At 43.4% G+C, this 27,324-nt stretch overlaps 1 protein-coding gene and 2 long non-coding RNA genes across 3 annotated transcripts; all 3 read right to left on the bottom strand.

The window, feature by feature from the left end:
* Window positions 1–1,463: 1,463 nt before the first annotated feature.
* LOC122459512 lies at window positions 1,464–2,005 on the bottom strand. Its single transcript, XR_006280257.1, has 2 exons — window positions 1,957–2,005; window positions 1,464–1,641 (listed from the first exon to the last, which is right to left on the bottom strand). It is a non-coding gene; the product is annotated as an uncharacterized LOC122459512 (long non-coding RNA).
* A 1,191-nt stretch (window positions 2,006–3,196) lies between these two features.
* On the bottom strand, window positions 3,197–14,536 carry NEK2 (NIMA related kinase 2). Its single transcript, XM_038397668.2, has 9 exons — window positions 14,267–14,536; window positions 13,534–13,751; window positions 10,884–11,124; window positions 9,146–9,228; window positions 8,746–8,872; window positions 8,347–8,566; window positions 7,208–7,262; window positions 7,059–7,129; window positions 3,197–4,223 (listed from the first exon to the last, which is right to left on the bottom strand). Exons 1-9 carry the CDS (start codon window positions 14,495–14,497, stop codon window positions 4,000–4,002), a joined length of 1,470 nt encoding a protein of 489 aa, XP_038253596.2. The 5' UTR covers window positions 14,498–14,536; the 3' UTR covers window positions 3,197–3,999.
* A 935-nt stretch (window positions 14,537–15,471) lies between these two features.
* Window positions 15,472–17,889, bottom strand: LOC122459511. The gene is made up of 3 exons (XR_006280256.1): window positions 17,131–17,889; window positions 15,930–16,402; window positions 15,472–15,526 (listed from the first exon to the last, which is right to left on the bottom strand). It is a non-coding gene; the product is annotated as an uncharacterized LOC122459511 (long non-coding RNA).
* Window positions 17,890–27,324: the final 9,435 nt, after the last annotated feature.

Raw genomic sequence — 27,324 nt, 5'->3', positions numbered from 1 at the left:
ATTGGCTTCTGCAGCTAACTCAGTCATCTTCACCTTCAGTTTCCATTTGTTCATAATCTGGAAAAGAAAAACAAGCTTTTCTGCTTTTTCAGGTCCCAAACAATTTCTCAATTTGGAATGAATTAGTCCAATGGAAGAAAATATTCTTTCTACACCAGCAGAAGCTACTGCTGTTAAAAGTGAGATTATCACTTCAACAGTCTCTGAATCCAAGTGCTTAAGTGACTTCCATCAGTGAACTGGTGGGACTTTCTTTAAATCATCAATCAGTAAACATATATTTCTTGAATGGTTGACCCTTAGCTCTGAAGTTTACTATAGTTGGCATTACGGAGGGACGATTGCTGGATGTCCATGTCATAGCCAACTCCTCTTCTTCAGCAGTTAAGGTTTGACCCTGGTACCGAGTATTGAGAATATTTGCAAGAAAATGAGCTGGAGATAGTGCTTGTCCCATTTGCTTTTTTAATGCTTGTAATTTAACTCTGTCATTTCACGTTTCTCTTTTTAAGATCTCACTCAGTTCCTTCCAAATTTCAACAGCGTCAGCAATAAAACAGCTATTTCCCTGCATTTTGTTCAAGGCTACAGAAATAGGCTTCAGGATACTCAGCATGTGTTCAACATTTCTCTTAAACCCAATGTTGAGAACTTTGGTTGTGACAGTGCCATCTATTTTTTCACAATTTTGTTCACAAACTGTCATCAGATTAGGCCGGTTCTTGATATAGTGCTCAAAACAGTCCACTACTGAGTTCCATCACACGTCTTGTGGGAGAGTTAGCTTGGTTCCTCCCACTTTTTTCAGAGCAGCTGCTGCAAAGTGGTTGTTACGGAAGTATTTTGCAATTTCAACAACATTAGCCTTTATGTCTGGAACACTGAAGTCTTTGGCTAGGAGGTGCATCAAATGAGCACTGCAACCATATGTTATTAGCTTGGGACGCTCTTCACTCCCTTCTAAATTTCTTCTCATCAGGGATACATTTGCAGCATTGTCTGTGACCAAGCTGTGCACAAGACATTTGAATTTTTTCCCCCCCAGTTTGTTATAGCTTTTACTGCTAGTTCTTGTAAGTATTCTGCTGTGTGTGCATTTCCTGATGTATCAATTGTTTCTGTAAAGAAGACATTCCCTTCTTCTGTTGTCACACAAGCACATACAACAGGATCATTTTGGACATTGCTCCACCCATCAAGACTCAGGTTAACAATTACTCCCTCTAGACCTTTTGCACACTGCTCAATTTCTCTTTCATACACTTTATCCAGCAATTTGCCTGCAACATCTGCTCTGTTGGGTGGACTGTATCCTGGTCTTAATGCCTGAACCATGTTAATAAAGTGTGGGTTCTCAGTCATTCGGAAAGGAGAGTTTGTTGCATAAACAAACCAGGCAATTTTTTCATCAATTACCTCTTTTTGTAATCTGCTGGTTCTTATCACAAATTTATCTCTGGTTGTTTCTGGATGATGGAGATTTTTTTTTTCTTTTTGCTACAGGTGATGTACTGTGGCTATGTGACACACATGATGTGACTGAAACACTATAATTGGCAGGTAACTCTGAAATTATAGAAACTGATGGTGATCTTGAAGGTGGATAGTCTTCAGAATCCTGTCTGTTGAGGATGGATTCTCCTAAATAAAATAAGTCAATGCAGTTATTTAATTATTATTACCATATTGCTCATTTAATATTACTGCATTATTAATATCACTTAATATCAGTTATTAATATCACTGCATTCACTGACACTCAGTACTACTTTTAAAGATGAAATTGTAAAATCTGCCTATTTTAGCTATTTATTTTTTATCACAACTGCATCTAAAATGATAGTTCCATAGAATAACAACTATATTTTTTTCTGCAAACATGAGAATTCAAGAATAGTCCAGAAGGAAGACAGGCAGTCCTTAAGAAAGAAATATGAAATTAAAAAGTTTACCAACCTGAAGATCCTGCATATTCAGACATATTCCTTTCATCATCTTCAATGCAGCTTCCTCCTGAGAAGGAACACTTCTCATGATGTTGTTTCATTTGGGCAACCAGGCCTTGCATTTCTTTGTTGCACTGTTTGCATTTTGCACACATGCCTTCTTACCCACAGGTAGAGGAACTTCATTAAAATATTCCCAAACTGGGTCTCTTTTACAGCCTGCTGCCATTATAGGTTTTTCCTTCTAGTGAGAGAATGGTATGGTAGATCTCAAATAAATGAAGGCTACACTCAGAAAGGCCTCAAGACTTCTGGAATATGCTGCTCAAACAGTTTCACTTTTGTTTCTACTGCCTGTCCCTCCCTTCTCACATTTATCTCCAGACTTCTTCTCCTTGTCCAGGTCTATGCTGCCCCCAACAATCTTCTATTCATTGAACTTTTTGAAACTTTGCACTTTCAGAGAGAGAGGTAAGGGATTGACTCTGTATACACAGATTTGCAGAGGGACAATAGGGTTGAAGTCTGTTATTTCTCACCTCTATTTATCTAAAAACATTTTTGCTGTTAACAAAATTCAGTTTGAGAATGTCAAAACTAGGCATCTCTGATGGTATCTTCTAGACTGAGCCCCATTGGGTAGATAGAAAGATTAATCTAAATCTATACAGAAGCCCCTGGAACTCCATAAAATTGGGTCCCTAATCCATGAACTATTGGAACTCATTAACAAAACTTTTCTTAAACATTACATGAATATATTGTCTCATACTATAGAATTAATAATCCCTATTCCATGATGAGATATCTTTAAGCTATAATGTATCTTTATCAAAATAATCCAAATTAAATTAATGAACTCCAATTTCATTGATTTTTATCCACCCTGATAAGAGGTACTTCCTTAGTTATAAACAATGTTAAGGGAGGTCAGATTGTGGGCCTAACCTACTTCAGGCTAAGAATCTATACCCCTGCCCCCCCCCCCCAAAAAAAACAACAAAAAACCTATAGCATTAAATAAAAAAAACACTTAGGTGGAATTTAATTATGATATTTAATTCAAACTATTAGGCTTTTCCTTACACATCACCACTGTCAAGCTATAAATAGCCGTTACACCTGCACAGCTTCACATCTAGCTTAGAATTGTGGGTCTTTGGTAAATATATGGATATCTACCTACTCCCCCTTCTTGCCCCCCAGATTTGGGATGAATCAGCCACACAAGAGAACACACAGCTCTATTATTAGGAACCTGCAAATGGATGCTGGAAAATAGACTTTTATTTTAGTACAGTTTGTCCACCTTCAGTTATGGATAGGTCAGTTAATTGGTGAAAGGGGGTGGAATAGCAACCTTTTCACATCTTTGCGCTTGCTGTCATACGAAACAAAAATAGCTAAAGCAATTGTATGTTTACAATATTACAAAAAACACTACTCTTAAACTAAAAAAAGTATAAGGTGGCAACAAAAGGATAAAAGATTTCTTTGATCTAAGGGAAATGGTCTAAAATAATTGTACAACAGGTAAATTTACACACTAGTTTTTTTGTTTTTTTTTTAAAAAGGTTTTCATAAAACTTTTCAACTGAAAGAAAAATACATCTCTCACATTGACACTTTTTTAAATTAAAAAAAAAGCTACCTACATCACTTATGTAGTTTCAGAATTAACTAATTCTTAATTTATAGACATCCTTCATTCTCTCAACTTGGCACATGAGTTTGAGGAAAAAAGATAGCCACTTTCTCTCTCTCTCTCTCTCTCCATCAAACAAGTATTTTCAAGTTTGACTATTTATCAAAGCTATTCTGTTCCACTGAAGTGTCCTTTCAAGCATGGACAGTCTATGATGGAAAATTCATAGAAAAGGGAAACACATACATAACTTCTTTTATGTAAAACATTAAGTTAAAATGGTAGCATCTCTGCTAAAAACAAAACAGGATTGAGATGATGGTAAAAAAATAAAATCAAGACAGAAGGAGCACAATAGTTGTACCTATACATTAAGTGACATTAAAATATTAAATACTGTACACAGTTTCAGCGCATGCCCAAAATTTGCCTGCTTTTTAGTTGATAATTTTTTTCTAGTTCACACAATGCTTGAGCCCGCAGGTTAGCAGCATAAAGGCGTTTCTTCAGCTCAGAGCATTTTTCTTTGGGGAGAGGATAATTCTCTGAATCATCATTGGATATAGCGTTCTCTTTACTTGCACCAAAGTGAACCTTCTTCTTTCTTGTTGAAGAGGGAAGTAGCACTTCATCTTAAAGACAGAAACAGTGAAGAAAAGGGCTTTTGATTTTCATTGAATGAGTGTTCCTCAATATTAGTTTATTCATTCACGTCAGTGCCAGTCACTCCTTTGCAGAGGGGAACCTAATCTGGATCTAAGCTAACACATGTATTAAGTAGAGTAACTGCCAACAGCTTTATTTGAATCAATAGAGTAATAAATGCTGTTCATATGTAATTCATGCTTTTGAGAGTTTCCAACTAATGCCCTCCTTTGCCTCCCCACCCACCCAGCTTATTTAGGGGACAGTTATATAGGATACCAAAGCCCTGTTTAACATGACAGGGCTATAGGTTACTGGAGGTTGTAATTTTACTTAAGACTTAAGGTAGAAAGGGCTGTAGAGACTTGCTTTTGTTTGGTTTAGTCATCTCTTTACAAAGAGCACACAAGAAGAGGAGAGTACCTTTATTTTGCAGAAGAGCAAGGACACAGATAGCAGTGATACAATGAGTCAAAATAAAGGTGCAGGGTGCTGGATAGCGAAAGATGTTTAGTTTCCAAGTTCAGCACTCAATTATAGAAACTTTTGATGGCTTGAGTGTTGCAGTGAAGTATAGGATAAAACAGCTGCATAATGCAGAGGCATGCTCTATGTATTGATACTAGTTGAATCAAGACTAGTCAATATTAATGTACTGAGAACACTTTACCTACCCATCTATGCCATGACAAATGACATGCCATTTTAGGAAAAAAAGTCACTGAGTAAACTCTGCTGTATCTTCTGAAAATGTAAGGGATGATTTTTCCCTGGTCTAGGTGTAGGTAAGCCATGTGTACCTGTACACATTTGCCTTTAAATGATAGCATGGCTTGCAGACTTCTTGAGAATGAGGGCACAGAGTTCACAGTTGACCATTTTACACTAGCAGCAGTTTAGTTTTAATGCAGTGATTCAAGAACTCGATTTTGCTTAGCCATGCTTCCATAATAAAGTTTTATAAGTCCCAGTTCTCTGCATGGTTTTGCAGAAAACTTGATTCTCAAGCCACAGGGAGCGAGGTGGTCTCGGTAAGCAACCTGCTTAAACATGATGGATTCTGCAGGGAGCCTCTAGCAGTACAGAAACCTATTAGGAGTAGCAACAATTGAACTTAGTCCTGAAAGAAAATACTAGGGGGCTTAACAGGGGAGAGAAAAAAAAAAACTCAGTGTTTTTCTTAAGTTAAAACCCATGTAAGTTAGTAGAGCTATCAGGTATAAGAAAACAGCAATTGATTTATCTGGTAGTGCGAGGTAACTGGAACAGAGTTTCAATGTTACTCTGATTTTTCTGTGATTGATGTAAAACTAGGCCCTTTGTAAGAGTAATAAAAAACTGAGCTTAATAAGATGGGGAAGGTAGAGACCTGGGTGCTGCCTTCTAGCTAGGTCTGTTCTACAGCAAGCAAACTCTTTATGTAAGAGGAAGTTAAAAAACGATGAAAGATGTAGGATATTAAATTATGAATTGTCACATTATAGCATAAGTAAACCTGAATGATTACGAAGAGGAGGATAGGAGCGGGGGGGAGAAGAGAGAAGCAGGCCACCTCTTGCAGACCTTTTCCACAGAGATGTCAGGAAAGGGAGAATGTCAGAAAGCAGTAATATTGCAAGAGGCAAGGGATTAATATGCAGACACTTAGACTTTAAAACAATGCTATTTTGGAGTGATTAAGCATAAGTAGCATTGACAGCTAGAACCAGGCTTGTAGAAGACTACTTCATATGGAATGGTAGCGGTATGGGCATTGGATCAGTGTCTCCTACATCCCAAGTGATTACTCTAACAACTTGGGTAGGAGTTTGAGGGAGGTAATCCTCCTGCCCCTTCCGTCACCCCCAGCTATTTTCTGTAAGCTTGCTTAGGGTGACCCAATCTGGAGATCAAACAGACCATACTTAGAGGATCAGGCCCTGGATAAGTGACTTAAGTGGAAGAATACCTATCTTTTCCTGGTTTGTGCACCACACTAGGGCTTAGGCATCTAAGTACCTGGCATGCTGCTGCAAAGCACATGCCCAGAGACACAACATAGGCACCTAGGTAATTTTGGCAAAAATTTAGGTGCCTACAGAATGAAGGGGGAGCTTAGGGGGCTCTGAACCACAATAATGCCTGATTCAGAAAACTGATTTAGGTGCCTAAATTCCACAATCTAGCTTTAAATTGTTATGCAAGGTATTTTACTGTGTGTTTTTTAGATTGGATTTGGAAAATTACTGCTCTTTATTCTAAAGCCGCTGAGGTTTCTACCATGTAGAATTTGACTCATTCAGTTGAAAGTTCAGTGTATGTTAGACTATTGAGTATGAATAATCCTTAAAGGTCAGTAGAAAAAAAAAAAAGGTAGTGTAAAAGTCTGCCTTTCCTTTGAAAGCCATCCATGAAATGAAGGCTGAGTGGTCATAAGACATGTCTTTTATTGAAGACTAAAATTTTAAAACTAGATCATAATTTCACGATCTGCTCCAAAACTCAATTACTAATATTCTGAAACTTAGAACTAGCTAGAGAAACTAAATTTGTAACTTTCCAGCAATTCATACTGACACCCTTCCCTTCCCATCATTTCTGATGTTCAGGCTCAATAAATATTGACAGCAGCAGATGTGATCTCGTTGTAGATCAGTTTTTCTTCATTCCATGTGACACTTGAACAGAAAGTTGACCCATTTTTTAAAAAAACCATTACAGATGTTTATGTAGTTTGTTTGGTAAGATAGGACTTTTCATGGCATGCAGAATGTCAAGGGCATCCTCATGGCTGTGCCAATCTGTGTTTACTAGTTCAAGTGACTTCCCGTTTATTCTCATACCTGGGCTTTTTGCACCTGCCAGTATCCTCTGTTCCTTGAATAGGTTGTAGTTTTTCATCAAGTTCTCAGCCCTGTTTTGAAATGAGATAAGTTAAACCATTTCTACAGCAAACAAATCTTAAAGTTTAACCTAGGTTACACTGTAATACCTAGCAAGTTTATCTTCTGCCAGTCTCTCACGAACACATAGTTCCCGCTCCCTCTCTGAAAGTAAGCATATGAAAAAAAGTTATTAACATAGATTTCTGGTGTTTTCCAAACAGGAGAGGCCTGGTCCCAAGACAGATTTTCATGCAGAAAAGCTGGTGATCACTGAAGTGTCAAGCCCCTAAATTTCTGCTTTGTTGCTCTAGGTAGCAAGTAGTACATTTGCTGTGTAGAGAGACAGGTTCTCTCAGCCCATGCCCTTCATGGGATATGGCAGTGACTGGACACAAGGAAGTTTAAGTGATGCATAACATTCTTTCATCATGGAATCCTCATACTGCTTTAAAATACCAATCATGCCCTGAGAGAGTCTTGTTTTCTAGTCTATCACGCATGGCTGGCTGAAGCTATACTAGTGTTCAGTCCTGCCATTTTGCACAGATACATTTTAGCTGTGCCATATGCAGGGCTTGATTTTCAAAATAGATGTTCCGATTGTGGCACAATACAAGTTAACTGCATGCAGCTAAAGATGGCAAGAACAACCCAAGTGTTATCCATTACATAAATGTAGTTAAAGAACTGACCATATAGCTTCACAGCTAACAAGCTCTATTAACAATTGCCTTTTTGTAACATTTTTGGAGACTGTCCATTGGAGGAATATCCAAGACACCCCCTTTTTTAATTGGGCCACATCACAACCTCCAATAATTCATAGATGTAGCCAACACACTAATTGTGCATTTATACAGAGTAAGGATCCAAATCTGTTGGGCAACTGCATATCCGCAGTATAGAGCCAGTGCAGAGTAAAATGCTACCATTTTGATTTGGTAGCATTCCATGCACTTTACCCTGTATGGCTACACATTGTTCAGGACAGCAGATTCAGGCCCCACGTTCTGTAGGTTTGGTAACCTTTGCTTGCTATGAACAGCCTTCTCCATCCCCCACAATCCCAACCTAGGTTTCTACTCCTGGATTAGACCACCAGGTAAGGTTTAATTAAATACAAAAGAGAAAGTGGTAGTTTTTTAAAAAAAAATTTGACAGGCCGCATCTGCAATCTGGACTACCCCCTCAGGCTCTTTCAGACCAGTCTGATTAACCTCCCCACTCCCAGAATGGAATTTCATACGTTCCAGTTGTTGCTCTCTCTCTTTTATGGCTCGTTCTCTCTCCTGCAACTGTTGTTCCTTCAGTTTCAGCTCATTTACTGCAGTGCCTGAATGCTGCAGCCTTTCTGGCTCTGTTGATCTTCGTCCTCTCCTCTCAGCGTTGTTTCTCTGCTCTTCTACCACCAAGTCAGCTATCAAGGGATTCTGTACAATTTCTTCAACAGAGGGTCGACAGTAGTCCTTAAAAAGGAAGGAGCCAAGGAAAGAATGTGACAAGTGTCAGTTTAAGTTCAGGACATCAATTCCCTTCTTAATGGAGGAAAAATCTGTACAAGTTCCATCCCACAGTAAAATTAAAGCTCTGAAATGCTTTTAAGTATCAGATTGAAGTATTAGTGAAAACAGCAGTCAATTCCTACCTTTAAATTCAGCATCTTTTTAAGAAGTTCATTCAACTGATCTGAATAACGATATGGTATTCGTCTGAACTTCCCTTCCTTTATCTTCTCTGCCAACTCCTTTTGGTTATAAGCTGTAAATGGAGGCCTGAAGAAGAGTATTCATTTTCTTAAAGGCTCTTTTCACTGTTTAACTGGAAAGGTGTTAAGGGTTTTCATTGTGTTTGAGGAAAATCTCCATTTACCACTTCAATCAAGGTTCTTCTAGTGTCTAGGAGAGCTGGTTTTTGATTTTTAAAATTTTGAAAACAGTTTGTTGGATTAAGATTTTAGACAAACTTTGGTCTTCACTTGTTTATAGCTTAGTCACATCATACTATAAATGAAGCACAAGTCTCACAGCATTTATCTTTATACTTACGAGAGTGCACATAGCTCGTACAGCAAGCATCCTAGAGACCAGATGTCTGATTTTTCATTATACGACATGCGGTTCACTTGTTCCTAAGAAAGAGAAGCCTTTATTTAAAATGTGTGATCAGGAAGGTGTACAGCAATCCATTTACAATAATGCAGAACCAAGTTCTCTATGAAGGATCAGCTAATAGTTGTGCAACCTACTAAATTATCACTGGTGAGTTTGCAGTTTGATTCACAATAGCTACTTCAAGCTAGTACAATTCAGAATATAGAAGATATTACAGCAATAACTGAGCTGGAGTAAAGCTTTATTCAAACTGCATCAGTTTTTTGATCAGTACAAATGCAAGACATTAATGGAAGTTTGTTTTCCCTGTATAGAGTTTGCACATAGAGCACAGAAGCAAAGGAGAAGTACTTTCCTTATGTCTGCCTTACTCCAGAAGTAAGGAGCTTTGACATGACCTTGCAGGATTTTCACTCCCAAGTCTGTGCCACAGAGGACAAGAACCCTTGTAGATCAATCATTTGAAGAAGGTAGAGTGCCCCACTCCATCACTGCAGCAGCACTAATGTACTACTATGCAGATGTGAGAAGACAAGAATCAAGTGAAAGTCAGTGCCAAGATACCAAGGCAGATACTTCAGAAATGTGACTTGCAGGGGGTAGACCTAACAAGATGACAAGGATGGTACCAACAAACGATACCTCATAAGAGGTCTGTTCTTCCAGGGAGAAGAGCTGGAGCAATAGCCATGATGGAGGTTCTTGAGAGCTTCACATCAACTGTAGTCAAGAACTAAGAATGCTGTCTTTGAAAGGATCTACTTAGGATGTTGAGCGATGACCAGTGCACAGTTCTAATTTGTGCTGGACTCAGTAACAGCAGCCTTCAAAAGTAATATATCAGGAGGCAAGGGAGCTATTCCAGCCTCATTCAGAGAAAGAAATAGGAATGAGAATTCTACAGATGTTCTCTTTGAAGACATGGATTTGAGATAAAGGTTGTGGATTTAAGTATGCACAATAGTCTGATGGCAGTGGTCCTCAACTTGTTCTATACCACAAACAAAAAACCGAACAGGAGTACTTGTGGCACCTTAGAGACTAACAAATTTATTAGAATTTATTTTTTATTTATTTTATTTATTTATTATTATAAATTTATTAGTGGCCTACAGCCCACTTCATCAGATGCTTAGACTGGAACATATAGTAAGAAGATTATACACACACAGTGGAAGTTGCCACACAAACTGTAAGAGGCTAGTTATACCGTGACTCCATGTAACAGAAAAAGTTTTGGAACTCCCCATCACTACACTCCCCACACATCAAGAGAACAAACCCCTGAGCACATTTTGAACCCAGTTCAGATGGCAGGGGAGTCCACAACCCCCAGGTCGAGAACCCATGCTATAGCTAATTAACACCAGAAATAGTACACCACTTAGTTTATGAAAATTTACAGTCTAAAAAACTTGAGGCTTAAGTCACATCAAACCTGAAAGTCAGTCATATACAAGACCATTCTGATATATGATGCAGAATTGTTGCAGGCAAGTTCCCCCCTTCCCCCCCAAAAACACAAGTTTTAAAAGGTCTGTCCCTTGTTAAAAGTAGTTGACTACATGAACTAAGATTTAGTTATAGGTTTCATTAACTAAGAACTTTTAAAGATGTTGAGGAACTCTTAAAAAGCCAGGTGTTGAAGAAATCAGGATCTTGGAACACTTACTGGAGACATGTAATATGGAGTGCCAACAAATGTTTTAGCAAAACTGGTATCATGGTGCAATATTCTAGCCAATCCAAAGTCTCCAAGTTTCACATTGTGCTTGCTATCTAGAAAAATATTTGCTGGTTTTAGGTCACGGTGCAACACAGTGTGGCCACCATCACTCCGTCTATGACATTCCTTCAAGGCTAGGGTCAACTGAGTCAACATGCGGAGAACAAAGTCTTCCTCTAAGTAGTGTCTAGGAAAGGAGGAGAAGTTAATTTAACAGAGTAATATAGATCTTGTAAGGTTTCAGAGTAGCAGCTGTGTTAGTCTGTATCCACAAAAAGAAAATGAGTACCAGTGGCACCTTAGAGTAAAATTTGAGCATAAGCTTTTGTGAGCTACAGTTCACTTCATCCGATGCATGCAGTGGAAATCACCCTTGTTACAGTGTGTATGGTAACACCCATTGTTTCATGTTCTCTATATCTAAAATCTCCCCACTGTATTTTCCACTGCATGCATCCGATGAAGTGAGCTGTAGCTCATGAAAGCTTATGCTCAAATAAATTTGTTAGTCTTTAAGGTACCACAAGTACTCCTTTTCTTTTTATAGATCTTGTAAATACAGTAAATAGAGAAAGTATACAAGTCATCCTCTAATTAACTATTTGTTCCCATCTTAGGGTTTTGAACTACCACCCATGGCTATAGTATCCTAGCATCTACCATGCAAAGCAAATAGCAGTAACACAGAGGGCTAGATCCACAAAGTAATGCAAGTGGTGCAACAGTGCTAACTTTTATGTACATTCCCATCCAGTGGAATCCACAACCTCAAGGTAGGCATCTAGGCTCCCACCGCATGGAGAGAGTTAGATACCTAAGAATAGGATTTACAAAAAAGCCAGCACACTGGGCAGAGATAGCTTAAGCAGTTCCAACAGGTAATGCCGAGGAGAGGGGTGGGTCTTAATCCACACCCCTCAAAGGGATTTAGGTGTCTAACTCTATCCTAGAGGGAAATGTTCATATCTGCTTGGGATTCTCAGCAGTGAGCTCTCCCCTGGAGTTTTTAAAAACCCCTCCCCCCAAGAAATGCCAGAGAAAGGGGAGTGGACTTCCCTTATAGTATTTAGCCCACTGGTTAGATCATTCACCTGGGATGTGGGAGACCTTGCATTATGTGAAGAGGAAATTTGAACTCTCACCTCTCAGGTGAGTGTTCAAGCCACTGGGCTATGCTGGTGTGTGTCTCACTCTCATATTGAAGCAGCCCACAGTGTGTAAACAATTAAATATTCAATGGGCCAGAGAGAATGATTAGTCCAGTGGTTAGGGCACTCCCCTGAGAGGTGGGAAACCCAAGTTCAAATCCCTTCTCCATGTCAGGCAGAGGGGGAATTGAACCCAAATGTCATCCCTGGGCTAATGAAGCCACCTCAATTATTGCGTGGGAGTTTAAGCAACCTCAGAGCACACCTATGAATTAGGTGCTGCAGACAAGATATGCAGGGCAATGCTTCAGGGCTTGGCACTTAAATACAACTGTGAGCATGCTCACTGGCAGCAAAACTTAGATGTCTTGGGGTTTTAGGCAGCAGCTGAAAAGGGGTTTCAAAGACCTCAGTAGCACCAAAATATTGGCCTTGGGGATTAAGATCAGAGCAACTAGTAGACTTCATGAAATTTTGGCACCTTTTGGGAATTAAATGCCACACAGTGTAAGGGGTTTTTGTTTTAAGGCATTCATTTCTTTTTGTAGTGGTATATACTGGATACAAGAGAATCAGTGTTGATAGCCATTCTTATGATGGCAAGGCCTTTTCAAAGATGACAGTTGGGCAGCATTTCCCATAGAGGGTCAGACTCTGGGGTCACCTAATCCCATATGGAAGTGGGCCCCACAGCCATTTTTTGGATCAGAAAATCCATTCCTTTCTCCCCTTTTTGCATGTATCACAGAGCAAAACCTAGGAGATAATTGGCCCAGAGCATTGTTATGTAGCCAATTCAAGTGATTTATCTTGAAGTCAGCTTGTGATTTTAGTTTTGCACCCTGGGACATTTAACAGACAGCATGGAGGTGCTGTCAAGGTCACCCACTCTAGAGTGCTCTGAGGCTTATATGGTTAGAGCCAAGTCAGACAAAATTATATTAGAATTCTGTTTGAGCTGAAGCAGTAAGGTCTGTTAGGATAGTTTCACCACTTCTCTTATAGATAGTTCTCACATCTAGGGAGAAGTGGACTCAAGAGGAAAAATTTTAAAGCACAATTCTAAAACCCACAAGACAAGAAAGGGTCTTTGAGGCAGGTTTAATGTATTTGAACTTGCTTTTAAGTGAGACAGTTTACCAAATTTTCTTCTTAGTTTTACTTTAAATCCCTGGAATAGCAACTGTTCCTGTGTGTGTGTCCTCAGTTTTTCTGCATCTTATCAAGAGAAGTCAGTTTAACACAGTTTCCACTAAATTATACTTTTTAAAAAAACCTTCTTATACTTTGAGAGACTTGAGAGTATTTAGAAGTCTGAGGTGATTAAATGTATCAAACCCAAGTTTCTAAAGGATTACAACGAGATGCATTTTGATTTAGCTTAATTCTGGTAAATCCTCCTGTTTAGATGGGAGAGCAGGAGCTCCCCATGAACAGATTTCACATGCCTTTCCTTTGTACATCTTGCAATTAGACTAGCCAGGTCACCTCCTTCACAATACTCCATCACGATGTACAGGGTTGTGTTGGTTCTGTCAATGATGCGATCATAATACCGGACAATGTTCGGGTGTTTCAGCTCCCGGAGTAAATTCACTTCCGAAACAAGCATTTGTTTCTCGGCTTCGGTCATAGAGCCATAGTCAAGCTCTTTCCAAACCAAGACCTGGAAGACAGTTGACACGGTGACTAGCGGACAAGACACGAATGCTCCCATTAGGGCCGCTGGTCAAGCCGAGACAAGCTAACGGACCAGCTAGCAGCGCTTGACGAGCCGGCGGAGGTGAACGCGGAGCGGCCCCTGTCGCAGCCCGGCGGAGCGACGGGCAGCTTCACCTTGCAGAGCAGCCGCCCCCGCTCACCTCCCACGAGCCGGCCCGTGGGGGGCTGCGCGTCCCCGCTCCAGCGGATTCGCCTCACCCCTAACCCACGACGGGCCGGCAGCGAGCCCCCGAACCCGCAGGGGCCCAGCCAGCCCTCCAGCGAGCGCCGCCACAGGCGGGAGGGGGCTGGCCCGCCCTCACACAGCGGCCAGCCGGAGCCGCCGCCGAGGCGCGGTAACTGCCCCAAGCAGCGGAGAAGTGCGGGGCTACCGGAGCCCGCAGCGCCGGGGCACACCCGGAGACATCCGCACCCAGCAGCGGCCCGGGCCGCGCGCGAGGCCCCCCGCCCACCGCTCACCTTGCCGTCCGCCCGGCGCCGCACCTTCTGGCACTTGCCGTAGGAGCCGGCGCCGATGGTGAGCAGCACCTCGTAGTCCTCGGGCCGACTGGGCATGGCGCCGCGACACGATGAAGCGCGGCCAACCGAACAGCGACTACGCAGCTCCCTGTCGCCGTCGTTTAAACGCGCCGCCCCCGCCGCCCATTGGCCCGGCGCCGCAGCCCCACCCGCCACCATCCGCCCTCCCATTGGCTACTCTTCTGCAAAGAACGCACGCCGCGTAACGGCCGTTACCACTGCTAGGCAACCAGGGCGGGGCGAGGTAATGAAGTCATTACGCAGCCCTGCCGTTTCCACATTGTCTGTTATTGTTCCCCCCCGCGCGCGCCTCATTGCCGAACAGGCCAACCCTGGCCTTGGTCTTCCTCTTGCTTCTAATGTATTTGCAGAATGTTTTCTTGTCACCCTTTATGTCTCTAGCGAGTTTGAGCTCCTTTTCTGCCTTGGCCTTTCTAATTTTGTCCCTACATACCTGTGCTATTTGTTGATGTTCATCCTTTGGAACTTGACCTAGTTTCCACTTTCTGTAGGACTCTTCTTTGATTTTTCAGCTCACCGAAGATCTCATGGTTAAGCCAGGGTGGGCTCTTGCTATACTTCCTATCTTTCATATGCCCTGGGATAGTTTGCTCTTGCACCCTTAATAATGTCTCTTTGAAAAACTGCCAACTGTCTTCAATTGTTTTCCAGCTTAGACTTGCTTCCCATGGGATCTTACCTACCAACTCCCTAAGCTTGCTGAAGTCTGCCTTCTTGAAATCCATTATCTTTATTTTGCTGTTCTCCCTCCTACTGTTCCTTAGAATCACAAACTCTTATCACTTTATGATCACTTCCACCAAAGCTGCTTTACACTTTCAAATTCTCAACCAGTTCCTCCCTATTTGTCAAAATTAAATCTAGACCAGCCTCTCCCTTAGTAGCTTTCTCTACCTTCTGAAATAAAAAATGGTCTCCAATACATTCCAAGAACTTGTTGGATAATCTGTGCCCTGCTGTGTTATTTTCCCAACAGATGGCTAAGTAGCTGAAGTCCCCCATCACCACCAAGAACATGCAGTTGTTCTTATTTGCTGACTTGTCCTAATTTGCTAAAAACTACTATCTGATGTAGCTGGGGAACATTTGTACCTTTTCTCGGCCCTGGAGCTGCTCTTGGATGTTCTGTGGCCACATCCACACATTCCTCCTCCTTATCTTCCGAGTCCCTGGGGGTCCCTGTACCAGGGAGAGAAGGGGACAGGGTCACACCTGCTGCCACTCGGGGAAAGGACAGGGCATGGTGGGGCTATGTGTCCCCACCTCCAGGACCCAGGGCAGATCGGGCCCCACACGCCCCCCTCTCTCTCAGTGATGCCTTCAGCCCCCAATTCCTTCAGGAGCCCATAGGAAAGCGACCCCCCCCCCCACTGTCCTGGACTCCCTGGGAGGTGCCTCCCCCCCCACACACAACTGGAGCACCAAGGACCAAAGTGGCAGCATCTAGTGTCAGTGGGGTTCACGTGGCTCAGGCCAGACACCTGGGCTGGAGACCCACCCCCATAGCACTGGTCGAGGGCCTGGGCCCAGGGTGTTCACAGCCCCCTCCTTACCCCTCCCTGAGCCCAGCCTGGCTCCTCACCTGGAACAAAGAGTGGCGCCCATCGGCCTCGCTGCTGCCCGAGTCATAGGCGCTGCTGCTGTCCCACGGGGAGCAGGCCGAGCTGCTGGTGATGGGACAGGGATCCTCCACCTCCTGCCCTGGGGAGGCTGGAAGGTCCTCAGTGAGCGGGCAGGGCGAAGCCTCCTGCTGGGAATCAGGGCTGGGCTCCTGGGGCCGGTGCTTCCCACACAACAAGCCCCAGAGCCACCCTGCCTGGCTCCCCTCCTGGGCTGGGTCCTGCCTGCCCAGCCACACCCTGGGCCAGCTCCATTTCGGCCTGGCCGGTGGCTCTCCCACCTTGGCGCCTGCACCGGGAGCAGGTTTCCTCTGCCAGAAAGCTGGGCACTTCCACCTCCTCGCCCAGCCGGGAGCTCCTTCCCCGCCAGCGGGGAGGGGGGGCTGCTCTACTCCTGGGGAAGATGGCAGCTGCTTCCCTCAGGCTCTGGGGCCACCTTCTTCCTGAACATCCTCAGGAGCTTGGCCATCCTGGAACCGAGCAGGGAGCAGGCGTGAGTCTGGGGTCAAGGCAGCCTCTCACTAACCAGCCTTTTTGGTCCCTCCCCATCCCTGCCCCAGCCAGAGCAGCTCCTCCTCCCCCTACAGGGGTGCATGGAGTGCAATCTCCACACGCTGGCAGGAGCTCATTGCATGAGCTGCTCCCAACGTTCCCCCTCGTCATCCCTGGTGCTGCAACACCCGAGGAGTCTCCTCCTTTTTGAGCACTGGGGTCAGTCACAAAGACCATCGGTCACTTTGGACAAGCAGCTCACTCCTGCCATCCCAGGCCACACTCCCCCTCAGGCTAGAGAAGGAACAGAACCCAGGAGTGCAGACTTCTCCTGGGAAACCATTCCCCACGTCAAAGTCCTTAGGCATAGCAAGCCCAGGGCCCCCTCATTTCCCATTGATTTCCATGCTCAGCAGCTCACAGGGTCTGGCCCAGCCTGACTCTCAGCCTGGGGAACAGTCTCCCATAAGGGAAGGGCTGGGACCCCCATTGCTGGGACCTTTCCAAACACACCGGAGACAGCTCTGGAGAAGCCCCTCCTCAGTCTGAGAGTGAGGGGCTCCTGGGGGTGGTTTGCAAATCCAATCTCCTTTGGGAGAGATTCTCTCCCCCTCTTTCTGCCTCTCCCCAGAGGGACAGGGGACACCACAGTGGAACCCTAATGCCACTCACTTGTTCTAGGTGATGGAGCGATGGATGGCGGATGTTCAGGGTCGCCTGCTGTCGCTCGCCCTCCTCCTCGCTCTCCAAGCCCAAGGCAGGCTGGAGAGGGTGGTGACCTGAGGAGTTTCCCTACCCAGCAGGCAGGGTGATGACACTGGGCGATCGACTGGCTGTGAAAAGAAGAGTCTGTCTTATTGCCAAGGGACAGAGAAACTCAGCCAGCAGCAGGGGGTGCAGAACACTGCCCTAGTGTGGGGGTGACAGTGCCTCCCAGCTCCTGACATCCCGGCACTTTACACACCTTCCTGGAGCCTCCCAACTCCCTTGGGCTGTAGAGACTGCGACCCCAACCCTACTGATGAGAAACAGGCCTGGGGAGGGGAAGCTACTGGCTCAGGGTCACACCAAGTGTCAGAGCCATGGATGGGACCCAGCAGTCCTTATTTCCAGGTCCCTTCACTAACCACTGCTGCACACTCCCTTCCACAGCTGGCAATTACAACCAGGCCCTCATGTCCGGTCCCCCTGCCTTTGAGGGGGAATGTGGTCTGCTGTAGTGACTGGACCAGGGGATTGGGAGTCAGGACTCCTGGGTTCCATTGTTGGTTTTCCTATTGACCTGTGGGACTTTGGGCAAGTTGCTCCCCACTCTATGGCTCTGTCCCCAGCAGTCAAATGGGGATTTCCTACTTTCCCACTATTGGAAAGTGCTGGGAGAAAAAAGCTGTTCTGACAGTGCTAAGCAGCATCTGACCATTAAAGGTCAGCGTGCACCGCCCAGGAGGAGGAGTGTTTGGCTCTGGGGTTTCACTTCAGCCCAGGCCCTAGCGAAGGGCCCAGCCATGGAGTTTGGCTCAAGTAAACCAATTCTCCAATTTGTTAAGGGCGTTTGGAATTCCAACCCTGTGCTCCAAAGTGCTTGGTGTCATCTGCAAATTTTAGAAGCATACTCTCCCCTCCATTTTCCAAATCATTAATGAAAATATTGAATACTACCCGACCCCGGACTGATCCCTGCTGGACCCACTAGGTACACCCTCTCAGCTGGACAGCCAAACATGGAGAAGGACTCTTGGAGTACGGGCTTTCAACCAGCTGTGCACCCACATTATACTAATTGCATCGAGACCACATTTCCCTAGTTTGCTTGTGAGAATGTCCGATGGGACTGTGTCAAAAACCTTCTTAACACCAAGATAGATCACATCTCCTGTTTACCCACCTCCACTAGGCCCGTAACCCTGTCAAAGAAGGAAATAGGGTTGGTTTGGAATGATTTGTTCTTGACAAATCCATGCTCACTAGTCCTAAGAACCAAATTATCCTGTAGGTGCTGACAAACTGATTATTTAATAATGGGTTCCAGTATCTTTCCAGGGATGGAAGTGAGGTTGGCTAGTCTGTAAGTCCCAGGGTTCTCTTTGTTCCCCTTTTAAAGATAGGTACTGTCTTGTTAATGGATGGGAAGATGTTATTTTTTGGGACTCTCAGAAGAGAACTGGGACACATCACCTGGTTTGTTAAGACCACAAAAATGAAGGCAGGAACCTCTTCTCTCCTCCTGGCAAAGAACCCCAGTTACCTAAAAGAGTGGGACTCACATCCCTGAATGAACTTTAAGAAAGACAATGATTAACATTTGGCCCCAACCATCTCTTGTTTCCACAGACAAGGCATTTTAGCAAAGTTTAAAATTCCTTGGTGCTCAACACCATGAAACTCCCCTTTCTCCTTCACAAAGGGCTTTAATGCCCTTTATCTCACCCAGGCTGACAGCTGCCCAGAGTTCGAGAATTTTCCCTCTTCCATTGGACAGATGGGGAGCCTGAGGTTCAGAAAAGGGAAGTGACTTACCCAAGGGCCTATACAGCAAGATGGTGGCAGAGCCAGAAAAAGAAGCCACCGGTCCTGACTCCTGTTCTAATAGACAACAAACTTCCCAGACGCAGGCATAGAGCCCAGGAATCGAGATGGCCGGGAAATTACATTGAAACCATTTCTGTCAGAAAATCCCATTCAGACTAAACCAGTTTGTTTCTTGAAATCATAACAAGTGGGATGAAAATGCTTTGCAAAAATATTTTGTTGCAAAACAAAAGCATCTCCTGCTTGTCACACTGTGTTAAATTGTCTCATCACACACAAAGAGAAGACACTTCGATCTCGAAAATTAGAGAAGATGCTTCAGTCTGAGCTAAATAGTTGCTGCTCTTAACAATTTCAAAATAATAACATACAAATAAAATAGAATATTTCAGCTATTCTATGATGTCATAATCTGATCTGAGGAAACGTGATAGGATACCTCATATTCTGCACTCCTCCTAGTGACACTCTCCAATGGATCCCCATCCTCCACCCACCGTGAGGTAGGTAGGAGCGGATTGTTATCCCTACTTGAAAGAGGGAGAAGCTAAGGCTGAGAAAGGAGAATTGACTTGTTTTAGGTCACACAGCCAGTCAGTGGCAGAGTTGGGAAATGGACCCAAGAGCCCTAACTTTCAAACTAACCATTGGATCTTGAATTTCATACGTTGAATGATGTGAATAAAGTGCTCTCAAATGAGCTCCAGACCAACAACAGTTCATAGTAATTATTCAGCAAGTGTTTTAGGAGAACTGGAATGTTAGAGACAATCATGAACTGCTCAGAGACAATTAATGCAGAGAAGCAGCAAAATTTGTCAAACATATGACCGGTTCTGACTTATTTACTTGGTCTTAAAAGAGAACAACAAGGACTTTAGTCTCCTCCCTGTCAATAACCCCCTGCTCAGCCAATCAGGGTAGAAACTGAGGGGCGGGAGGGTGCGGGTTCCCACCAGAGAGCCCAAAAGATGGCCCAGGTCACTGGTGGAGATCACTGTGCAAGCACTATTTCAGCCCCACATTTTTGGGTGGACCTCCCACAATGGGAGCTGCAGAGAACTCCCCATGACATACACACACACACCCCCCTCCTGGTGGTGGGAGGGGAACAGGGGAAAGGACAAAAGAAGTAAGAGTTGAAGCGAAAGGAGGAAGGGATGGAGGAAAAGGTAAAACAAAAAGGACAAACCCTAATGTCCCCAGTGATTCTTAGGGACAAAATCAAAGGTGGGGAACAAAATTCTGCCACCTTAAGCCAGTGTTTTCCATGCCTAGAATTCAGCTGGCACCAGATGGATCAGACTGAACAGGTTCCAAACCTCTCAGAGGCTCTTACTTTGTAAACAGGGACATCGGTTTTCTAGTAAAATCAGGAAAAGGAAAGGAGAAAACTTGAAAGAGGTTCCTCCTCGCGCTCACGTACGTGAATCCTAATACTCTCTCAGTCCTCAAAGAGAAACCTCGAGAAGGAGACTTGCTGAAGCAAAGCCAGAGGGGTCTCTGAGGTTCCCCTGGCCCTATGCCCCTGTCTTGTCTGGCTGATGTCGCATCTCTCTGTGAGGTTACCACCTTCCCACCACCTTTGACCAATAGGCTGAGGTCCTGCAAAAGGCCTTTGTGATGCCACTGCCACACCACCCCTCCCCTGCACTGCTAATGTCCTTCCACTGGCCAGACCCATTGGAGGTTTGAGTTACCCCTGTGGATCACTCCACTCAATGAGTGTTCATTCTAGGAAGCAAGCCGGCTAGACAGTAAAACATCAGAGGCTTCTCCCAATGCTACACTCAGTTTTTCAGAAATTAGTAGACTTTATGGCCAGAAGAGACCATTAGAGCATCTAAGCTGACCCCCTGCATATCACAGGCCTCCTGTATACCACAATAGCTACTTTTTGGGCAAACACATTCCAGAAAGGCATCTAGTCTTCATTAAATGACATCAAGAGATGGAGAATCCACGATTTTCCTTGGTAGCTTGTTCCTGTGGTGAATCATCCTCGCTGTTGAATATTTGTGCCTTATTTCTAATATGAATTTGTCTCTTTTCACCTTCCAGCCATTGGGTCTTGTTATGACTTTCTCTGCTAGATTAAAGAGTCGTTAATACCAAGATTTTCTCTCCATTAAGACACTTCAACACTTCAGTGAAGTCACCTTTCAATCTTCTTTTGATAAGCTAAACAGGTTGAGCTCTTTCAATAGCTCACCAGAAGGCATTTTTCTCCAGCCCTCAGAACATCTGGTCTTTGCTGCCCCAGCTCCAATTTCTCACATCTTTTCAAACGAGGACACCAAAACTGGAGGCTGTATTCCAATATCAGTCTCGCTGATGCTGTGTCATCTCCCTATCCTACTCATGGCTCTGCTCCTACATCTAAGGATGGTTTTAGCCCTGTTCACCACAGCATCACACTGGGAGCTCATGTTGAGTGGCTTCTCCACTATGGCCCCGAAATCCTTTTCATAGTCACTGTTTTCCTGGATACACTTCCCCATTCTGGAGGTGTGGCTGGCATGCCTTGTTGCTAGGTATAGGACCTTGCATTTGGCTCTGGTCAAACTTGTTTTCTTTGAATGGGTCCAGCTTGCCAAATGAGCCAGATCGCTCTGTATCACTGCCCTCTCCTCATCAGTAATTACCACCCTGCCACTATTTTGTCACCCACCAATCTTATCAGCAGTGATTGTATGTTTTCTCCCAATTAATTGATAAAAAATTATTTTAAAAAATTAGTCCTTGCGAGCTTCTTCAGACCTTTAGTACCCAGGATCTGCCCCCCACAGCACAGTGAGAAAAGGCCATCCAGTCCTGCTGCTACATAGGGGTAAGCACAGAACAAACACACCTTTAGGAGCTGTGTTGTCCATATTTTCTGAACAACATGTTGGGGTCAGCAGCTTACAAATGCACTACAGACCTGTAGTGTAGACAGGTCCCAACTGTGTCTCAGTTTCCCACCTTGTCAAATGGGGAGACCAAACAAACCCTTGATTAACTCTATTTGACAGTTGGGGAAACCGAGGCACGCAGGAGTGAAGAGACTCGCTCATGGTCCCAAAGCCAGGAATAGAAAATGGCAGGTCTCTTGATAGCTCATGGCAGCGGTGGCTCTCCACAGGGGCAGAGCCCAACTCCCTGCTCCAGGCATTGCGACCTGTCACATGGGGTGAAAACACTGCTCAGGTTTGGCCTGGTCAGACCAAATTTGACTGAACGGTGTTGCAACCTGGTACAACGCCTGGAGGTGGGAGTTGGGCCCAGCTGCACAGGATAGGAACCAATACAGCCAGGTGAGTGTGGGGCAGGCCTATCTCTCCAACACACCATGACCCCCACCACTGTTCCCTCTAAATTGTGCACGTGAACACAGATCTTAAAGCCCGTGCACACAGCGAAACCCCGTGCGCACTCCGGCTTCAGCGGCGGCTTTTCTTTCCGTGTCGGCAGTGGCACTCTGGCTGTTTTGTTTGTTTGTTTGCTTCGGCGGTGGCACAGAAAAGTTTTTTTGCACAAATGGCCTGGTAAAAATTAGAGGGAACATTGACCCCCACCTCATGGTCTCCCATCTAGGCTGAATGAGGTGTATGTTTACTTGTTTGTGCACCCCTGGTTTTATGATTTTTGTGGGTGCAGATGAACCCAGGCATCCATGCTAAAGCTGCCCCAGGACCAGACCAACCACTAACACACACACACATACATACATACACAGCTTTGTCCCCAGGGTCACACCCATCTCTGTCCCAATGGTCACAGCCCACCACTGACCTTTCCCCCCACCACCTTTCTTACACCAGTATAACTCCAGTGACTGCAGTGGAGTACTTCCTGACTTACACCCATGTCAATGAGAGGAGATTTAGATCCAATATACAGTAAACAGAACTACCCAAGAGCTTGACCAATCACCCCTTGCCCCCTTGTTTTGCCAACTCTGCTGTCACACTGTCTCCAGGAATTGATGGCGCTCTCATGCACACCTATGGCACTATAAAAATAACAACAGAAAGTTCATTTGTTGGCTAACTACAATTCGTTTGCCTTATTCTTGATGAGTTTGGAGCAGTTACGTGATACATGTTAATATGTATGTGCTATTTTCATTACAAAGGCCAGATGGCTACAGAAAAGTAGTAAGGAACAGGCTAAACAAATCCCTGTTACCATGGTAACCAAATGGCAGTTGCTCCAGGTTAATCAAGACACCTGGGACCAATTAAGATCCTTCCAGAAAGCAGTAGAGATAGCTAGGTTGGTTGGAACAACTGAAGTCAATCAAGGGTCAGCTGGAACTAGTTAAAAGCCTCCCAGGTAGTCAGTGAGATGCATGTGTAAGGAGTTGCAGAAGGAAGTTCTGTTGCTGGAGAAACTGGGCAGTACCAACCTTATGAGGCACAAGGAAGGAGGCCCTGAGGTAAGGGTGAAGTAGGTATTAAGTAAGTGGGGGCTGCTGGGGAGAAGTGGCCCAGGGAATTGTACTTGTCCTGTTTCAAAAAGTCAGCTACTAATAGCTGCTACTATTAGGGTCCCTGGGCTGGAGCCTGGAGTAGAGGGTGGGCCTGGGCTTCCTCCACTCTCCTTGATTAATCAGACTGTGAGACAACAGAGACTGTGTGAAAGAGGGTTGCTTCTTTCCCCCTCCCTTGCTGGTTTATGATGAAAATGGCTCAGTAGGCTGTGACCCTTCTCTTCTTGAGAGAAGGGCTATGTGGACAGTCATAGTGAGCCTCTGAGGCTAGGGTAATCTGCCTGAAAGTGTGGGACCCACTGAGACAAGGTTAGAGCTTTGTCACAAAAGACATTCAGCCCTGCAAGCCTATTACACAAAGGGTCTGATACTGCAAACTTCTGACCACCTGCAACTCCTACCGACTCAAAGAGGAATTTCAGGTACTTAGTACACCTAACAATTAGGCCCTAAGCTGGAACAAAAGACCTAGACTTAGTGCAGAATGATAAGCCACAACAAGCACTTTTATTTTATACCCAGATAGGTCTTTGAAAGTCAGGATATTCTTTAAATATTTCTAAATTGTGTCAGCTGCTCAGTGTCTAAGCTTCTATCTTACTTTGATTCCCACTATAAATAATATTCTTTAAATTTAGAATATAAAGTTTCATAAAATCTAATTACTGAAACAATATCTGTAACATAGATCCCATATATACATCTATATCTACCATATAGATATATAGCACATGACAGCACTGCTCAGTGCTCAAAATGCTCCATGGAGCAGAGCTCCCACACTTTGCCTCCACAGGAGCTGTCTCAGATCTTCTGAATTTACATTCAAGAAGAAAAGTTTCTTTTTTCACTTGAAGCAGAAATTAAACAAAGGAAAAAGCAAAACCACATTTGAAAGAAAGGAGGAATAGAACAATTATTTGATGGCTTCAGTGGATCTGTTCTGCCCTGGTTGATCATCTCCTAATGTGCTCTGCGCTGCCCCATCATTGCAGTTCCACCATCCTTTTTTCTACATTGGGCACCAAAAATAAAGAATGCCCAAAGTTATAGGTGATTGCAAGTGGCTTTAAAGGGACCCTGCTAGATCAACTATTACTGAGAGCAGAACTTGGCCAAATATTTTTCATAGAAGTATATGTATGTTAAAAATAATGCCTTTGATTATTAAAAGTGAAAGATTTTTCAGTCTGATTTGTTTAACATGGGGATAATGATCTTGACCGCCTTTGTATAGCTCTCTGAGATCTATTGATGAAAAGCACTATGAGGCTAGGTATTATAATTGTTAAAAACTGGCTTCATTGTATTTTTTAAAAATTATTGGAAACATTCATATTGCTCTTAGGCTTTATAAATAGGAGGACAAATTTGGCCTGACAGTGTCTCTTTAAATTGTACAAATGCAACTGGGGGCAGAATTTGGAGACTTATCCAATGTCAGCTGAAGGCAATGGAATGACTCCAATTAACTTTGGTTGGTATTGTACTAGGCCATTGGTTATTAAAGTTAAATACCAAGATTTTCAAAAATAAGTGCCTAAAATCAGGTGCCTAAACCATGTTTAGGCACCTTAAGTAGCCTTTTCTTAAAGAAAAGGAGTACTTGTGGCACCTTAGAGACTAACAAATTTATTTGAGCACAAGCTTTCGTGAGCTACAGCTCACTAAGGCATCCGATGAAGTGAGCTGTAGCTCACGAAAGCTTATGCTCAAATAAATTTGTTAGTCTCTAAGGTGCCACAAGTACTCCTTTTTTCTTTTTTGTGAATACAGACTAACACGGCTGCTACTCTGAAACCTATTTTTAAAAGCGTTGAGCACCCAGCAGTTGCCATGACTTCAAGGGTGCTCCATTCTTTTGAAAATCAGACCATTTATTTGGATGCCTAAATGTGGATTTAAGAGCCTAACTTAAGACATTTATTTCAGAACATCTTAGCCACAAGTGCTAAACACAATGGCTTGAAGCAGATTCTCAAAGCTTACCCAGACAGTATGACATTGTGTTGCAGCTATACCAAATTTCCACTGGATGGCACTTTACTATCACTCCTCAAGGTGAGTCAGATAGAAGGATGAATACTTTCTTTCATTCAAAATGTTGACAGACAAACCCTGCGACATACCATTGTATTCAAATAGCAGGACATCTACCGTAGTTCTGCTCTGAGTATTGTCAAGCAGAAGGTCTAGATGCTAGTCTTGGATATCACATTAGTGTTTTTCTCCAGTCCTACCAACACTGTCTATCTGCATAAGCCTAATAGTGGATTTTTCAAGACATGTGATACCTGTGAGTTTCAGATTAAAATTAAACCATGTACATGTTAGAATTGATGTAAGGCAGAAATTTTAATATTGATTGAAAACCTGTTTCTCTCTAGATGAGAGCTATAAGAGATCCATATCCTCTGTGGATTGGACACAAAAGGCGACTGTATCACAGACTGACTGGATTGCATCAGCACTATGGGTATTTTTATGAGCCAATCAGATATGTGACTGCAGCACATGTAGACATACCAGAGCTAATTTATTTGAGCTTGCTAGATCAAATGATAGCAGTGAAGCTGTGGCTATGTCAGGTTATAGCTACCTGTGTCGCAGTCACATGTGTGATTGCAGTGTAGATTGTCTCTAGAGAACAGAGTAGTTTCTCATATGTCATAATTTCTCCACTCAGCAATGTCCCATTAAGCATTTTGTCAGGGATCTTCAAACGGGATTGAGGGAGCTGGGTGCCCAAACATTACTGACTTTCAATGGCAGTTGGGTGCTTAACGCCCTTAATCTCCTTTGAAAAACTCGGCCTTTAACTTCATTTTCACATTGAGGAGAAAGCAAGGCACAAACCACCTGTTGTCTCTGCACCCATAAGAAAAAAATGAGCAAATGAATAATACCATGTAAAGAGGCAAGCTGGGTGAGGTAATCTTTTATTGGACCAACCTCTGTTGGTGAGGGAGACAAGCTTACACAGAACTCTTCAGGTCCTAATATCACAAGACAAACCTGGCTACAACACCACTAATACCATGTAAAAACACTGGTTTTGCTGTTAATGAATAACCGAGATAAATCATTAGTGATTCTGGTTTTAATGACTTTAATACAATTAAGATCCTCTTGCTGTACAATAAATTAGCATCATAAATAGGTAACGACATGGGGCAATAAAAATACCAAAGCTACAATATGAACTAGGAGGGCTCTAAACTTTTAGCTTCAAAAATCTGTTCCACACTTCTCATCTCAAACTAGCTGTAGGTCACAATCCTTTCTATTTATACTTCAATAGCAGTTAGATCAGCCTTTTAGTATTGTGTAGGATCTGGGGACTGATTTTGCAGCTTTCTTAAGTGGTGCAGGTTGAGCCAAAGTATATATAAAATGTCATCCTCCAAAAGCTAGCTTTAGCTCTGATAACATTTAGAGATTTTTAGTAGCTCTGCAATTTGAGGGGAAAAAATTCTAACAATGATCATTAAAGAATTGAATATCTACTCCTTTTTTCTCTATCTGACCCTTATCAATATAGTATCTGAGCACCCAAATCTTCCACTGATCGGAAGTTTGAAATGCTAGCTCTAGGTATAGATTTTATTTTTCTTTCTGATCACTAATCCACAGCCAATCTTTAGAAAAAGTTTCGTATTTGTGAAAATACTTGTACTGACTTGCCTTAGTATTTCAAGTCCTGGAAACTACTAAGCAGTATTAAAGAGCCTGTTTTTATTAACATTTTTCTGATATTATTGTTAGTCAGTGTTCATCAAATTTTCCAATAGTTTTGCAAAGCTTAAAGAGAAATTAATATTTGCACTTCCCCTGCTCTGTGCATTTCTTGCCCACCAAATCTG

The sequence above is a fragment of the Dermochelys coriacea genome, chromosome 3, assembly GCF_009764565.3.
Source record: "Dermochelys coriacea isolate rDerCor1 chromosome 3, rDerCor1.pri.v4, whole genome shotgun sequence".
In the NCBI taxonomy this organism is placed as follows: Eukaryota; Metazoa; Chordata; order Testudines; family Dermochelyidae; genus Dermochelys; species Dermochelys coriacea.
This window is presented reverse-complemented; position numbering and strand designations above follow the sequence as displayed.

Bases quoted from the DNA above. Each gene is read 5' to 3' on its own strand.
- NEK2 (XM_038397668.2), bottom strand. From the start codon at position 14,497: ATGGGAGGGCGGATGGTGGCGGGTGGGGCTGCGGCGCCGGGCCAATGG. The intron at 7,263-8,346 runs GTATGAAATTCC...GCTTACTTTCAG, and splicing joins GAGAGAGCAACAACTGGAAC to AGAGGGAGCGGGAACTATGT. The intron at 7,130-7,207 runs GTATTACAGTGT...ATTTCAAAACAG, and splicing joins GCAGAAGATAAACTTGCTAG to GGCTGAGAACTTGATGAAAA.